The sequence below is a fragment of the Brassica rapa genome, chromosome A09 (assembly GCF_000309985.2).
Source record: "Brassica rapa cultivar Chiifu-401-42 chromosome A09, CAAS_Brap_v3.01, whole genome shotgun sequence".
Lineage (NCBI taxonomy): Eukaryota > Viridiplantae > Streptophyta > Magnoliopsida > Brassicales > Brassicaceae > Brassica > Brassica rapa.
The window spans coordinates 2,041,552-2,058,169 of NC_024803.2; the positions used below are offsets into that span (position 1 = coordinate 2,041,552).

At 33.3% G+C, this 16,618-nt stretch overlaps 4 protein-coding genes across 4 annotated transcripts; all 4 read left to right on the forward strand.

Moving 5' to 3' along the window:
- Positions 1 to 624: 624 nt before the first annotated feature.
- On the forward strand, positions 625 to 2,748 carry LOC103837000 (LOB domain-containing protein 25). The gene is made up of 2 exons (XM_009113332.3): positions 625 to 838; positions 1,997 to 2,748. The coding sequence occupies exon 2, from the start codon at positions 2,012 to 2,014 to the stop codon at positions 2,405 to 2,407; it is 396 nt and encodes a 131-aa protein (XP_009111580.1). The 5' UTR covers positions 625 to 838; positions 1,997 to 2,011; the 3' UTR covers positions 2,408 to 2,748.
- A 3,084-nt stretch (positions 2,749 to 5,832) lies between these two features.
- Positions 5,833 to 6,992, forward strand: LOC103837001 (oleosin S2-2). The gene is made up of 2 exons (XM_009113333.3): positions 5,833 to 6,070; positions 6,401 to 6,992. The coding sequence occupies exons 1-2, from the start codon at positions 5,927 to 5,929 to the stop codon at positions 6,821 to 6,823; spliced, it is 567 nt and encodes a 188-aa protein (XP_009111581.1). The 5' UTR covers positions 5,833 to 5,926; the 3' UTR covers positions 6,824 to 6,992.
- Positions 6,993 to 8,939: 1,947 nt separating this feature from the next.
- LOC103837002 (chlorophyll a-b binding protein 2.4, chloroplastic) lies at positions 8,940 to 10,179 on the forward strand. Its single transcript, XM_009113334.3, has 2 exons — positions 8,940 to 9,195; positions 9,454 to 10,179. The coding sequence occupies exons 1-2, from the start codon at positions 9,050 to 9,052 to the stop codon at positions 10,103 to 10,105; spliced, it is 798 nt and encodes a 265-aa protein (XP_009111582.1). The 5' UTR covers positions 8,940 to 9,049; the 3' UTR covers positions 10,106 to 10,179.
- A 1,390-nt stretch (positions 10,180 to 11,569) lies between these two features.
- LOC103837003 (probable E3 ubiquitin-protein ligase ARI3) lies at positions 11,570 to 13,478 on the forward strand. Its single transcript, XM_009113335.3, has one exon. The coding sequence runs from the start codon at positions 11,720 to 11,722 to the stop codon at positions 13,292 to 13,294; it is 1,575 nt and encodes a 524-aa protein (XP_009111583.1). The 5' UTR covers positions 11,570 to 11,719; the 3' UTR covers positions 13,295 to 13,478.
- The last annotated feature ends 3,140 nt before the right edge of the window (positions 13,479 to 16,618 follow it).

The window sequence follows — 16,618 nt, forward strand, 5'->3', positions numbered from 1 at the left end:
AGAATGTAAGATTTTACTAATTTTAAAATTAATTAAAATGATACTGGCGGTATAGTATAAGGAAAAATGTTGTTTATAGAGATTTTATTTTATTAATTCTATAAATTTTGGTTTTATATAAGAAATTATGCACTATATACAACTTTTTTATATTTAGCATCTGCCTCAACTAGTAAACATCAGGGTATGCCAAAATATTAAATGAACACAACATTCAATTAATTGGTTATTTAATTAGAAATTTAAAAGTGTCATATTTTCAGAAAAATGAACAGTTATTATATAATGACGGATTCACTCAGAACTGTTGATAATTTGAACGAATCCGGCATTTTATTTAATTGGATTTAAGTTATTTAGCTGTCAATCAAACAAAATGCCAAATTCAAACAAAATGCCAAATTCGCTCAAATTCTCAACAGTTTTGACGTCTTTGTAACTTTGTATTCCAAAATTATCAATTACTGAAAATTTATTAAATGGTGTTAAATTTTCCACAGTTCAGAGTTATTCTTTTTAGTCCACTATTTTAGGTCCTCAATCAGTTGAGGCCAATTTGTCTTTTTGCAATTGCATTATATTCATCTTCTTTCTCGCTCATACCACCAAAAATGCCTTTTGCCCCTCTCTCTAACTTTCCCCTTAGAGATCCTCTTTCTCTCCAACTAGGGTTTCCTCTCTAAACACAACAAAAAGAATCCCAATAATTGAATTGAAAATCTCCTTGAGTTTTTAAATCTCTCCTTCTTATAGTAAAGATACAAACGAGAGAAACAAAGAAGATCAAACCATTCTGGTTAGATATCTCGGGCACTTTCTCTTGTTGCTCCATTAAAAGGTAAGACCAAAGGTATTACATATTCTATACTCAGTAAATTATTCACGCATAAACATAATTGTATAATATAAATAGACTGTACTGCTATGTTGATTGGTTATTTTGAACTAGAGAGTTTAGATCATGGTAATTTGATCACTGATCTTGAGATTTGCAAGTTATAACTAGACGACCTTTATTTACAAAAAAAAGTTACAGTTGAACTTGTAGTCTAGATTTCACGACTTAGATGTATTGAAGGTACCATACTCATAACAATAAACCTTAAGTATATATAAAGCAATTTAATTAGGTCGTAAATTCAAGAAACTAAACCAATATATAGAAGCGGAGAGATCTCAGAGTCAGAGAGTGCTGTGATGATAAAATCAAGAAAAGCTGCTAAATTAAACGCCAAGAACAAAGATTCAACGGCAAGGGTGTTTTTAGGTTCGAATTAAAGAAAACGAGTAATCACAAATTTCCACGAACTTTTTTCTTTAATTTTCCAATGTTTTTAACCAAACTTGGTGGTTCACAAATACTCATACTTACAACGAAAGCCATGTTATTTTAAAAAAAAAAGATATAGCTCTGGTGTATGAAACGAAAAAAATGTACATATACTTTCTTTAAATTCTTATGAAAATTGTCACAATTGAATTTAATTCATGTATGTGAAAACAAGTTGTTTTCGTATTTTGAGAAGTACATGATCGTTGAACCAAAAAAAGAGAAGTACATGATCCCGTCAGATTTTACCAACCAAATACTATAGAACGTAAAAACTAATACATCTAGATTAACATCTATCCCAAAGGTAATATGTAAAACTGATTTATTACATAGGAATGTCTAGGATATATGTATATAGTGGCTTGATATGTGGTATTAGATGGTAAAAGCATTTCAATGCAGTAAAAACTCTAAGGGTAATGAATTTTGGGGGATAAAAAACATAAATAACATCATTTGTCATGTAACCACCTATATTGATGATGAGATTACTATCTCTACTTAGCTTTCTTACTAAAAATAATGAATTCTGAGGCTAAAAATACTAATGACTTCTTATGTCTTATAACCAACTATGATGACACAATCTTATACTAGTTAAATGAAAAAAATATGTATATGATTACATCTTTCTTTTTTTCATTTCCGCGACTGAAAATTCAGGGGATATAACCAAAAATGTCATCATCGTATTCGAACTACACAAACTCACCGTGCGCAGCATGCAAGTTCCTCCGGCGGAAATGCACGTCAGACTGCGTATTCGCACCATATTTTCCACCAGAGGAACCTTTAAAGTTTGCGAACGTCCACCGGATCTTCGGAGCAAGCAACGTGAGCAAGATCCTCCATGAAGTGGCCCCGCATCAACGGGAAGACGCGGTGAACTCGCTGGCTTACGAGGCGGAGGCACGGCTAAAAGATCCAGTGTATGGCTGCGTTGGGGCCATCTCGGTGCTTCAAAGAGAGGTCTTGAGGCTGCAAAGGGAGCTAGAGGAGACAAATGTTGATCTCATGAGATACGCTAGTTGTCTTGGCGGTGAGACGTCGGCTTATGGGGGACGTAGAGGTTGACTGGTCAACGGGATGTTGATTAGCGGCGGAGAAGTATAAAGACAGAGTGGATGGTTGATGTGATGTAAGTGATTAGGATATCTTCGTATGTATGTGTATGTAAATGTATTTTATGTATGTGTATATTATATACTTATGCGTATGAAAAAAAAAAACTTATGCGTATGTGTCATTTAAATTGTATATATCTTTTACGTGGGAGGTCAAAGGATTTTCTGAATACGGTGAAAGGAAATAATTAATTGATATATGTGATTGTGTTGTGTTGGGTTCTTACTTCTTAGCTATAGGAAGATAGTAAATTTCGTTTTTAGTGACAAACAAACAAAAAAGCTTGTTTATTTGCTTCTCCCTTGTTTTTTTTGCTGATTATTTTTCTTTTCTGAAACGCTTCTCCCTTGTTAAGAAAACTAATCAAGGTTTCTTATTCTGCTAACAATGAGATGATTTAATTGGTTAAAATACTTCTGGCTGAAGTTAGGTAGCACATTTAGCAAAGTATTTTGAGGTTCTACAATGGGCTCATGGTCTTAGATTGAGTATGTGTGTGTAAATGTCAGCGAAGCAATATTTATATTATATGATATTTAAAAGCTTATATTTTAATGTCGATATTTTTGAATAGACTCACGGGAAAGCAAGCTAATAATTAGTTGTTTGATTACACACGCTAGTCACTGGTCAGAAACATCATTTGCTAATATTCTAATTTAGTTGAGCGATTATAAAAATTTTGTCGACATGAGGAAAATTTTAAATAAATAATCGATTGCTGAAAACATGAAGTTTACTACCTTTACATAAGCACATCTTCATAGGGAATCTCTTTTTAAAGTCAGTCCATTTTTATTCATGTCATTTGGCGGCGACCTAACAATCAAATTATTCACATACAAATTAACTCACCAAGAAGGAAAGAACCCACTCCTAATTCTTTTTGGATAAACTACGACTGATGATCATTTATAAAAAAAATAAAGACTGAGTATAATATCCAAAAAATCTTTAAACCACAAGTTTAGATATTCATCTTAAGTATAAAGAGTGTTCTAGTTTTGTAATCAATTCCATTTTTATGACAAGACATTACCAGAAATAAAAAAATTAAAATTATAAGGTGAAAATGTTTTATTACAGAATAAATCATCCGTTTAGATTCTAGTATAAAGAATGTTTTTTAATGAGTGATTTAAATATTCACTCAAATCCCTTTTATATTATTTAATTAAGTTTTTCTTAAAAATAATAATTAGGATTAAATTATTTTAATAAATAAAAATTAATGTTACTTAAACGGCAATAAATTATCTTTTTAACTCTCAATGTTTTTTCATAACTATATCAATTCATTTAATAGACATAGACATAGGGGGTGATTGGTTGAACTATAAAAATTGACTTTAGCTTTAACTTTTATCTACAATATCTAAATCACCAATCATGTTTTATCTTGTTTTTTAAAGCTACAAAAAATAATAAAAATGACTTGAGAACCCTTATTTTTTCAAATCCCATCTTTTTTTAGATGTAAAAGATATTTTGTTGTAGGAATCAATTTTAAAGCTACATCTTTTACAACTAAATAAAAAAATCTTACAAACTAAATTCTACAGTAAAATTTCTATAGTTATAATCCAACCAATCACCCTATAAGATCAATTTGTTTATACTTCCATATTTTTAAAATTATTTTCCTGTGACAAAACTTATATTATATATTGAAATTTTGGCTGTGAATTTCTTAGTATAAAAAAAATTAACTAGGCTATGTAATACAAAATCTAATCGGTTGTGTAAATTATTTACATGTTATATTTATAATGTATAAATGTACATACATATGCTATATATATGTATATGTCGACTTCCACGCTTGGATTTCCATGTCGACTTCAGGACAAGTGGATTCAGGATTATGTTCAGACACGGGTCAGCCTCAGAAACAGTAACTATGAGGTACATTTTCTGCGATCATCATTTCATTTTAACCTTTTTATTTATCAGAACATGTTATTTATTATTACACTTATCACTGTCTACTACAGAAATATGATTGTTCTGCCATGTGATATATCATCTGATATTGCACATCTTTAGACTTTTCCTCAATTATTCCCTTCCATTTTGTTCATTCTCGTCCAGTTCTCCTATATTTTTCTTTGTTGCCATAATTACAAAATGATAACAAATCGTTTACATCTTGAAAATAATCCACAACGTAGGGAATTTCAAAGGAATATATCTAATTTATTAATTATTTGTCACGGGTTCACTCCATTTTTTTACTATTTAGCATTTAGACCACAAAAAGTTTTCAGGGAGGAGGTGGCCGTGTTAGTGGTATAAATTAACATTTAGACCAAAAAAGAGAGTTTGAGATCAGTCTCATCGTTAGAAAGGCGGGAGGGAGCACACAAAAGAAAACGTAAAACGGGCCATACATGGGCCCAATTGTGGAACATAGGAATGAGAGAAGTTTGTCATCTCATTATCAAGTAGCAGTGGACCACCACTAAACCGCCAACAGCTTAGAAAGGTCCAATAACCAGAAATGAAAAAGCCTTGTTCTACGGACGACGTCGCTTTCTTTGATTAGACAACTGTAAGTAAAAAAAATCATAACGAGTGTTCAATGGAAATTGTCAATGAGAAACCCTAATGGGAATTTTCAATGAGAGTTCCGATGAACAATCGCGATAAAATTCTCACAACAAATATCTCAATTATATGTATATATAAATATTTATATTTTATTAAATGAATTTTAAAATCAAGAGAACTTTTTTTCCATTATTTTAAATGAGATACTTGGAAAAATGGTTCTTGTGATTTTAAGAACTCCCGGTTTAAAGCCACTGGGCCACCATAGTATGCTCGTGTTACCAAAGCGATCAAACCATGGTTCCAAACGATGTGACATTTTGAATTCTCCGGTTGAGTAGTTATTGTTACTTCTGCTGCAGTGTCCATGTTAGGCTAGCGACGCAAGCTAATAGAATCGTTGATAATTACATTGCATGCGGCTACGGCCGAGTATAAAACATATATAATCTTTTGTTTAATAGTAAGATAGAATTGTATGTTGGACTTAAATTTGGATTCGATATAATAATTTAAACTATTCTTTGAGCGGGTAACACAAGTAGGATTATTTATTTGTAGCTGTTTTAAAAATGATCAAACAGCAAAATAAATAAAAGGGAAACTTGAGTTTGTCATACTGCATCTGGATGCATAAACCGAATGTATATAGTTTGTTTTTATTTGAATACGGTGGGCGAGAAGAACAAAAAGATGATCAGGCAATGAATGAAACTTGGAAATCATGCAAAGCCACACCTCTACCTTCACCACATTCTTACGTGTCCTCTTCTCTTCATCCCAAATCTCCTTTTTACTACAAAAAAACATCTTTCAATTCCATTTATATATGTTCTGCTGCAACAACAACTTCTATATATCTCATCTACCACTTTTGTGATCTCTTAGACTTTGTAGTTTCAAATCATATCAATCGATATGGCGACTGTGGAAAGGCGTGTGCAAGTCGACCCAACTGACAAACGAATTCATCTTCAGCCGCAGTACGAAGGTGATGTCGGTTATGGTTATGGTTATGGTGGTCGTGCTGATTACAAGAGTAGCGGCCCCTCCAGTAACCAAGTACTTTTGTGTTCTTCTTTTTAGCCTTTTTTTTCTTTTCTTTTCTCTTATATGAAACTCATGAGCTTAGAACTTCAAGTCCGTTTCATTAGTCCATAGTGTTTTCAATTCTTATATATAATTCCTAAAAATTAGGATTTAAAATCAGAGTTTGCACGATAGCACCACTTACACGTGTATGTATGCATGCATGTATATATAGGATCATATATTCATATATCCAGTCCAGATGGTCATGGTTTGGATTTATTACAATTTGAGTTCTGACATTAAAAAGGGTCTAAATAAACAACTCAATAAATAAACTCGAGTTAATCGACATACATGCAGATCGTGGCACTTATAGTAGGAGTTCCCGTTGGTGGCTCACTGCTAGCCTTAGCTGGACTCACTCTAGCCGGCTCAGTGATAGGTTTGATGCTCTCTGTTCCGCTCTTCCTCCTCTTCAGTCCCGTTATTGTCCCGGCCGCTATCACCATCGGGCTAGCTGTGACCGCAATCTTGGCTTCTGGGTTGTTTGGGCTGACGGGTCTAAGCTCGGTCTCATGGGTCCTAAACTACCTCCGTGGGACGAGTGATACGGTTCCGGAGCAATTGGACTATGCTAAGCGCCGTATGGCTGACGCAGTAGGCTATGCTGGCCAGAAGGGAAAAGAGATGGGTCAGTATGTGCAGGATAAGGCCCATGAAGCACATGATACTAGTCTGACCACTGAGACCACTGAGCCCGGCAAGACAAGGAGGCACACATAAAACTGCGGGCTTCTGTTGGACAGTCGATTATGTAATTTTACTTTCGTGTCCCAGTTTCTTCCTTGTAGAATCTTCTGTCAATATGTATGTGTACGTTCATTTTGTCATGTCAAAATAAAAACAGCTGTGAGTGAAATAAGAACGAAATAAACCTGTTATCTTTTCTTTATTTGGGGATAACGAAATTTCTTAAAATACTATTAGTCTAGAAAAAAAAAAAAACTATTAGTCGAGACTCTAATGAAAATCTATAGATAGAGAAGAACTTAAAGTGCTATCTAGTATAGGGCCAGTGCTAAAGAAGAACATATATAATCATGTTTGAGTCTTGTAGTATTCCTTATGCTGAACTTAATCTAACAGTTAAACAAAACTTGGCGGGTTATGGTATATACATTAGCGGTTAAGGGAACTTGTTGAAATGTCAGATGGCATTATAACGTTATAATGATTCAAGCAGGATTATATTAGTTGCGTTGATTGTTATGCTATATATCGGTTCTTTGAATTATTATTTACACATTCAATGCTAGCGATAGACATGCAAATCTTTCTGCTAATCTACAATAGGAGTTTAGTTAATTATAGATCATTCCTTGAACCACGGTACAATTCCTCTCGTAGTATACGGTTCCCGACAAAACAACTTATCATTTGAGCATTTTGTTTAGTTTTCTTGTCATGGATGTTCCATCTATATGGAGATTAGATTACGTCTACACCAAGTTACCCTTCTTTCAGAGAAAAAAACATAAATATTTTCTCAAACACATTAACTTTGGTTCGTTAAATGATTGTAGAACCTGGATTTAGTTCTTTAATAGAGTACACTAGCAGAATCATATATCCTTCCAAAATGTTCTTCCGTCTAAACTAGAAGTTGATCATTAGTCCCCAACTTATTCCTTATTTCACCAGTTTTTCAAATCATGATTTTTTCTCAATTTATTTATGAACTTATCAACTATATTCTTACTCAATTACTGAAATTGACTTTTCCATGAGCACGTGTGCTTTCCAGCAAAAAAGTTCTCACAACAAGAAACTCAGGCTGATGTATTGCAATTTGGAGATCTTCCCAAGGAAACAACTCATAGCGAAGAGTGCTTCAGTTTTTCATTAGGTCACGCAAGCGAATTTTGATGAACTTCTAGCTAGCTTTTATGGACAAGTTGTCTGAAATGTCCAGATTCAAGGCACTAGAGCAGAGCCTCTAGTAATGTCTGCTTTGTCATCCCTTCTCGGTTTCTAGAAGGGATAAATTGTTTGACGATCTCTTTCTTTGTAATCTCTTTATCTTCAGACCAAGTGTATACTTATGATCTGAAGATAGCTCACTGAGAGTCTCTTTGATGGAAGGGTCTAAGTCACTCTGAGCCAGTGTCTCGAAAAAACTTCTCTTTATTCTTCAGAATACATCACAGAGATTAAAAAATGCATAGAGTTGTTTTTTGCTGTATTATCCGTACCATCTCAATCAGAACTGGTAAAATTGTGAAGGTGGTGTATAACATTTGTGTAGCCTTCAGAGACCATTTGTCTTTTGAGTTTTGACTTTTGAGACACAGCTTAGCCATGATAATGGTCATCCCCTCGTTCCTTTTAAGATAAATTAAACTGTATGATTTTTTATATTTAGTTGACTAATAATTTCTGATGTAGTTTTTTAACCTCAAATAAAAATTTGTCTTATCAAAATGTTACTTTTTGGAAAGGGCAATGAGAATATGAATAAAATGAAGATTTTTTTTTTAAAAAGGTCTTATCATCGCAAAATCTCAAGCATAGCCAATAGAAAAGAAGATAAACCTCATGAATGTGTAGGAACATTATCAATATCCTCTATGCACAAGATCTTCCACTGCCACGTGGCACATCCATAGCCTCTAGCAATATGTACAATATGAATCTAGTCGGTAGAAATCTAAACCAACCAATCAAAACTCGCTGACGTGTCTACCTCTAAGCACAAAATCTTCTACGGCCACGTGGCGAAACCATAGCCTCTAGCAATCCCCTCCACAATGTGAATCGAGTATGTAGAAATCTAAACTAACCAATCAGAACTCGGTGACATGTCCATATGCTAATCTCCATCAAGATAAACACCTTTGGATCTCTATTATAAAATCGAACAAACATAACATAACACCAACCATCTCATCTTAACTTTGCCTGTTTCTCTCTTTCATTTGTGTTCTTGTTTGGAGTTAAAGATATAAAAGAATGGCTACTTCAGCTATCCAACACTCCTCTTTTGCTGGCCAAACGGCCCTCAAGCCCTCCAACGATCTCCTCCGCAAAGTCGGAGCTTCCAACGGTGGCCGCGTGGTCATGCGTCGTACCGTCAAGTCTACTCCTCAGAGCATCTGGTTCCTACACCAATCTTCTCTCTATTTTTCACTTTTTTTTATATTTTGGAAAAAGTTTTTGGTTATAAATATTAAAAATAATTAAAAAGTTTTTTATAAGTATTGCGTGGTTCAAGATATTTTTTTAATCTGTTTAATTTTCCTTTAAAACTACAATATATTCAGATTCGATTGAGGTTAGTTTATACTTTATATATTCCTGAATTTGATATATATACATAGCTAATCACCAAACATATAATTTTGTACACAACATAGGTACGGACCAGACCGTCCCAAGTACTTAGGTCCATTCTCAGAGAACACACCGTCGTACCTAACCGGTGAATACCCCGGAGACTACGGCTGGGACACCGCCGGTCTCTCCGCCGACCCTGAAACCTTTGCCAAGAACCGTGAGCTCGAAGTAATCCACAGCAGATGGGCAATGCTAGGCGCTTTGGGCTGCACCTTCCCAGAGATTCTCTCCAAAAACGGAGTCAAATTCGGTGAAGCCGTGTGGTTCAAGGCAGGTTCCCAGATCTTCTCAGAAGGAGGACTTGACTACCTCGGAAACCCTAACTTGATCCACGCGCAAAGCATTTTAGCTATTTGGGCATCTCAAGTTGTGCTAATGGGTTTAATCGAAGGGTACAGAATCGGAGGTGGGCCCCTTGGTGAAGGTCTTGACCCGCTTTACCCGGGTGGGGCGTTTGACCCGTTGAACTTGGCCGAGGATCCAGAGGCGTTCTCGGAGTTGAAAGTGAAGGAGCTCAAGAACGGTCGGCTTGCCATGTTCTCTATGTTTGGATTCTTTGTCCAAGCTATTGTTACTGGTAAAGGTCCGATTGAGAACTTGTTTGATCATGTTGCGGACCCTGTGGCTAACAATGCCTGGGCTTACGCCACCAACTTTGTTCCCGGAAAATAGAATTTGATCGGATTAATCATGTAATTTTTTTTTATCTTCAATTTTTAATGCATGGAAAATATTTAAATCTCTTGCTTTAATGTGCGTGGTGAAAGAAATATATAAACCTACCAAACAAAACACTGCATGAACATTCAAAATGTGTGCCGTTTGTAGATTCTAACACCATTTTCGTATCGACAAAAGCAAGTGTCCAAAAACAAAGATCTACTAACACAAAGACCGACTGTTCTCGGAAGGCCAAAAGTAACAATACACATTTTTTTGGTCTCCTCTTTTCTCTATTTTCACATTCTACTATCCAAAAAGGTGGGAAAACTTAGATATATATATTTTGCTACCAACCAATATTCTCACGGATTAGCTAAAGAGCCTAAAATGGAGAGAAGATCACTAATACCAAATCCATCAAATAAAGATTAATCTTCCTCACCAATTTAAACATTTATCTGTTCTTCATCGGTTTTTCCGACACTGCAACCGCTTCAGAAGCTCCTTCGATGGACTCGTTGTTACCTTTATCGTTGCCATGGTCGCTTTCTTTGGTCTCTTGTTCTTCCAAAGTATTGTCGTCTCCAGTGACATTTGTGTTTTCTGGTTCTTCTGAAGAAGAGGCTTTGACTTGATCTCTTGGTTTTAGGTCATTAGAGACAGAAGCAGTGCACTTGTCTTTGCCGCTAAGGTGGTCATGAGAAACAGATGGAATGTTACTCCTATTGTTGCTTTGACGTGTTACCCACACGAGACGCAACATGTGTTCTTGCCAACACTTTGCATTAGCGAACGCTTTCTCAGCTGCGCTGCGTTTATCTGGTGATGGCGTTTTAACACTATTTGTTGACGACTCCGTTTAGTTTGGATTTGCTATCCCAAGAGTTTTTAGAGTTTACAGAATTACCCAATATTTCTGTTTATTTATGTTTATGTATCCATATATTCTTGAATTATGATTAAGCCGTCATCTTTGTTAAGAGACCGTTAGTATTAACTTTTTTTTTTAATATTCAGCTTTAATTACGTTGCGATTTTTGAGGTAAATAACCATTAAAATTAAACCGTCTTAACCTGGAATGTCAAAAGAACTTTGGTTAGTTGCTTCAACCGAAGAAATCCGAGGATGTAAAGTACGAACCAAAAAAACTATGGTAAAATATTAGTGGGTTAATACTTGTATTTGTGTCTCTTTTAATAATCTAAGAATTTTTTTTAAAGATGATCTTAATAAAAATAATAATACATTTTCCTTGCTAGGATTTCTATTAAGATTTTATGGTGAAATATTAACTTTTTATTTAATTTATTATGAAAAGATATTAACAAGGCTCCGGAAATTTAGCATATACTATTTAACTGACTGAGATTCGAACAATCCAAATATCCTTTTTATTTATATTAATATATACTAACTTACTAAGTCTAAAACTAAATACAAAAAGGAAAAAAAAAGAAAAGAAAGAGATATTGTACTAAGGAAATATGTTACACTTATCTATAAAAAACCAAATACCAAATCCCGAAGGATTTGCGTGATTTAAGTCTAATAAATATTCTCTTAGATCTTATAGGTCTCTGCTTCTTCTTCTACGGTGTCTCTTGGTTGATCTTTTCGTAGCCATGGATGATGACTATTACTTGAGCTGCGAGGAGGACGAGGAAGAAGAGGAGGATGATTATGATAAGGTTGATTATGATCAATATGAGCAGGCTCAACGTGAGGAGACCACAAAATCAACTAGCCGAATCATCACGAATGAATCACTTGTAGCCGCACAGAAGGAAGTTTTGGCTAGGGTTATGGAACTGCTCACTCTCAAGAAGAGCCAAGCGAGGACTCTTCTCATTCATTACCAATGGAACGTTGATAAACTATTAGATGTTTATAGTGAAAGAGGCAAAGATAGTCTGTTCAAAACTGCTGGTCTAACTGTCTTTTCTCATACGTCCTTGTCTGAATCCAGATACTCTCTGAGGAAGAAGATGACTTGTGAGATCTGCATGGACGATGATTTACAAAGCTACACGATGACGAGAATGGACTGTGGTCATTGCTTTTGTAACAACTGTTGGAAGGAGCATTTTACCGTGAAGATCAACGAAGGTATGAGCAAAAGAATCACATGCATGGCTCATAAATGCAACGCGATTTGCGATGAAGATGTTGTTAAGAAGCTAGTTTATCCCGAAATAGCCGAGAAGTTTGATCGTTTCCTCGTTGAGTCTTACGTTGATGATAACAAGAGGGTCAAGTGGTGTCCAAGCACGCCTCATTGTGGTAACGCGATAAGGAGAGAAGACGATGGTGGCGAGGTTGAATGCTCGTGTGGTCATCAGTTTTGTTTCAGCTGTCTAAGTGAGTCTCACTCTCCTTGCTCTTGCTTGATGTGGAAGCTGTGGAAAAAGAAGTGTGAAGATGAGTCCGAGACGCTTAACTGGATAACGGTCCACACTAGGATGTGTCCTAAATGCAGCAAATCTGTTCAAAGGAGTGATGGATGCAACCTCATGACTTGTATCTGTGGACAGCATTTTTGTTGGTTGTGTGGTGGGGCTACTGGTTTAAGCCACACATGGACTACTATCGATGGTCATAGTTGTGGTAAGTTCAAAGAAGAAAAGGTGAAGCAAATAGAGATAGCCAAAAGGGATTTAAAACGGTATACACATTACTATCACCAATACAGATCACATACTGATTCATCAAAGCAAGAGTTTAAACTGAGAGAGAGTGTCCGTGAGAAGGTGGCGTCATTGTCGGAAAAGACACTCAAGTCGGAGCAGAAATGGGCATCAAATGGAGCCGATCTGTTGTTCAGATCAAGAAAAGTTCTTTCATATACATATGTTTTTGCCTTCTACATGTTTGGTGAAGAACTATTCAAAGATGAGATGAGTGATGAGGAAAGAGAGATGAAGAAGATTCTGTTTGAGAATCTGCAGCAGCAACTTATAGGTTATATTGAGAGTCTTTCCAAAACTCTGAACCAGCCTTTTGATGATTATAGTTCTGATGAGTTGGAGAAGATGAGTGATGAGACCATGAGGTTTGGTATTGTGGTTGATAACCTCTGCAAGGAGATGTATGAGTGCATTGAGAATGAGTTGTTGGGTCCAACAGTAGCTGGACACAACCATAGCATTGCACCTTATAGATCGGAGGGGATAGAGAAAGCAATTGAGTTTTGGTGCTGACATGGTCTGAGGTTCAAGCCGATGGACTTCTATGTCTGAGCAAGATTCATGATCATGGAACTTGTAGAAGGCAGGTGCTCTTTGTAGCTTTTGCTTTGTAAACTGTTGATGCAGTGCACAACTGAACTTTTATTTTGGTGTTTCTGTTTCATTTTTTGTTAAAGTTGAGTTATTTCTTTTTCTTCTTCACAGAGGAATGTGACTGTCTAAAGATGGCTCATCACCATTCCTTAGTTATATATATCAAACATGAATATATACAGGGCCTGCTCAATACCAATGTGGACCCTGGGCAAAAAAAAATTTGGACCCTATGATTATTATTTTCTTTATTTCTAAATGTATGATGTTTTAAAAAATTTTAATGTTTCAATATATAAGATGTTTTCATTTTTTTTAGGTAACTTTTACTGTTGTTCAAAAAAAAATAATAACTTTTACTTTACTAAAAACTGTACAACCAATCATATTTAATAATCTATTTTGTAATTGGTTAAATATCATTAATTTATAGTTCTAATATTGTTTTTAGACAAAAATTAACTTTTATTAATATGTGTGTTTTTAACTAAACATCTTATATTTAGGAAGAGATGGAGTAATTTTTAATAAGAGAATTTGTACTCCCTACACACCAAATCTACCCTATTTGCACTCCATACCCTATTTCCCCCTAATTTTCTTTCCCCATCATTATCATTTCCCCCCATTCTATGGTATCCCATTTCTTTTAGTATATTGAGCTAATTTGCTCTTTTTAATATTTAGATACTTATTAAAATTATTTTTGGCCCCTATATAACACATATATCATTTAACCTTCGAAACCACATGCATATACGTATGGAATTAAAATGATTATAGTTGTTCACTTTAAATTATGTATGATGATAAAAAGAAAAAAATTATTTGAAGTGGGCCTTGAACGGTCTCACTGATCGCCTCTCTCCTAAGCCGACGCTGAATATATATATAGCGTTTTAATTAGCTTGATATGCAAGTTCTTTTTTTTCTGAAGAATGTATCTTTTATTTTTATTTTACTTCATCCTATCTATTGTAATCTTACATCTACTTTGGTTAAATTTTATTACTCACTACAAGTTCTTTTTGTTAAATTTTATCACTCGCTACAAGTTCTTTATTTATAACCTGGCTTCACCCCTGCATACGGGTAGAATATGAAAATTTTAGGGTTATAAACATTTTTATAAAAAAAAATTTTTAACGCTGAATAATTATGCTATTATAACTATGAGAGATATTAAAAACAATTTTATAGCCGGCAATTCTACCTGCCGTATAAGGATTCACGTCTGATTGCATCACTTGAACCGCCCTGTGAAATCCACGCTTGACGGTATTCTTTGTGCCATGCTGAAGATCTCTAGTAAACCTTTTTTTCTTAATTCGCATAATTTCGCCTTCTCTGAAAATTGAAACTCAAATCTCCTGGTGTGCAAGCATTAATGAACTCTTTGTCAAACCACTAGACCAAATGGACTTCCACCTTTTATAAGAATCTTAATAATTCTTTTTCATAATTTGTGGACTTATAGTCTTATACCTATGTACAAAAACCTTTAAAATTCTTTGGGAGCCACCTGCTACGAAAGACAAATGAAAATTGTTATTTATGGTATGTAGTAAGGTGGGTTTGGAATGACGTTACTCCCTCGTTTCAAATTACTTGCGTTTTAGAGTTTTTTTTCTACAAATTAAAAAAAAACATTTAATTTTTTTCTATTTTGAAAATAAAAATATAATTATATATACACTTAATTAAATTTTGATCTATCAAAAATACTAGAAAATATTGTTAATATATTTTACAATAAAATTCTAAAGTGACATTTAATTTTTAACGAAAATTTTACTATACAACGATAATTAAACTAAAAAGAAAAAGTATAAAATAGTAGAAATATTTTTTTCTTGGAGTTATAATAATTTTTTTATAGAAGTTACAGATTAAAAATTTAACTACTTAAATAATTCTATTGTTCTTCCTAATCCATACAAATTATATAAACGGAAATCGCTATAATATTATTTGAAAAATTAGTTTTCTAAGTGTCGCGTACACATTAATTCTTATGATGATAAATTACAGATATAATCTTAATGAATTAAAAATATTATATTTAATTACCATTATTAAATTTATTTTTCTTTTCATTTAGTAGTTTTTGTTAATTATATTTTAATTTAATTTCCTTTTTATTTTTCCAGTAACATATATAATAAAAGGAAATTTTACAAATTTAAAAATGTATTTTAAATAGTATTTATATATAATGTGATTTCATAAAAATAAAAGCCAAAAAATTAATCTTGATATTAAGAAAAAAATCATAAAATAAAAACATATTATTTCATAGTAGTATTTTATTTATTTCATACATATAAACTATGGGATACCTCAAAACATATAAAAAAATATTAACTAACTTTTATAATTTAATTATTTTGTAAAACATATATGCATGAGATTCAAAATATTATCTTTATATCCATTTATGTAACTTTTAATCAGTCCACAGTCCACATTTTAGTTTATTTTGTCTATTTGATTCTCAAAAAAAAGATTATGTTATTCAGAATCTTACTATAATATATTTATATATTTAAGAGAGCAACTAACATAAATACTGAATAACAAAACTAATCAAAAAAATATATATATTTAGAACGAAAGTATATTATAGTTGAATTCAGATAAATAAATACAATATAATATATTCAGTTGATAATTAAACCGATTATATATTGCATATACAAAATCACATGTTTAACTAAAAATATAATATTATTAATATAAATTATATATAGACATTATTTAAATGAAAAATAAAATATTAATAAATTATTATAACATGGATATTTATATCGAAGAATCACCTAGTTACTAGTTAAAAAGATAATTAATATTCAGTTTAATATGGGATTTTGTAACAAGAAAAAATAAACTGCTTTGTCGTGATAGTCGACACTTGACACTTTGACAGTGGAGAAGTGCTTTTGACGCGTCTAAGTATTTAATTTTTGCTAAACTTCAAGTATCATATTAAGGATGTGAGGTATTTCTACCTAAATAAATTGCAGCCACAAAAATACGCTTTTCTTAAAAGTGGTTTTAGAGTACTTAAACTTTTGGATGATGCGCCAAATCAAGTATTTCAAGCAGCGGCGAGTGTAGAAATATTTTTTTATGGGGACAAATTACATATAAACTTAAAATATGGTTAAGATATAATATTTAGTAAGAGAAAATAACGAAAATTGTGAGGTATATTATGTAAATTTAACCTTTTTTTTTTACGGT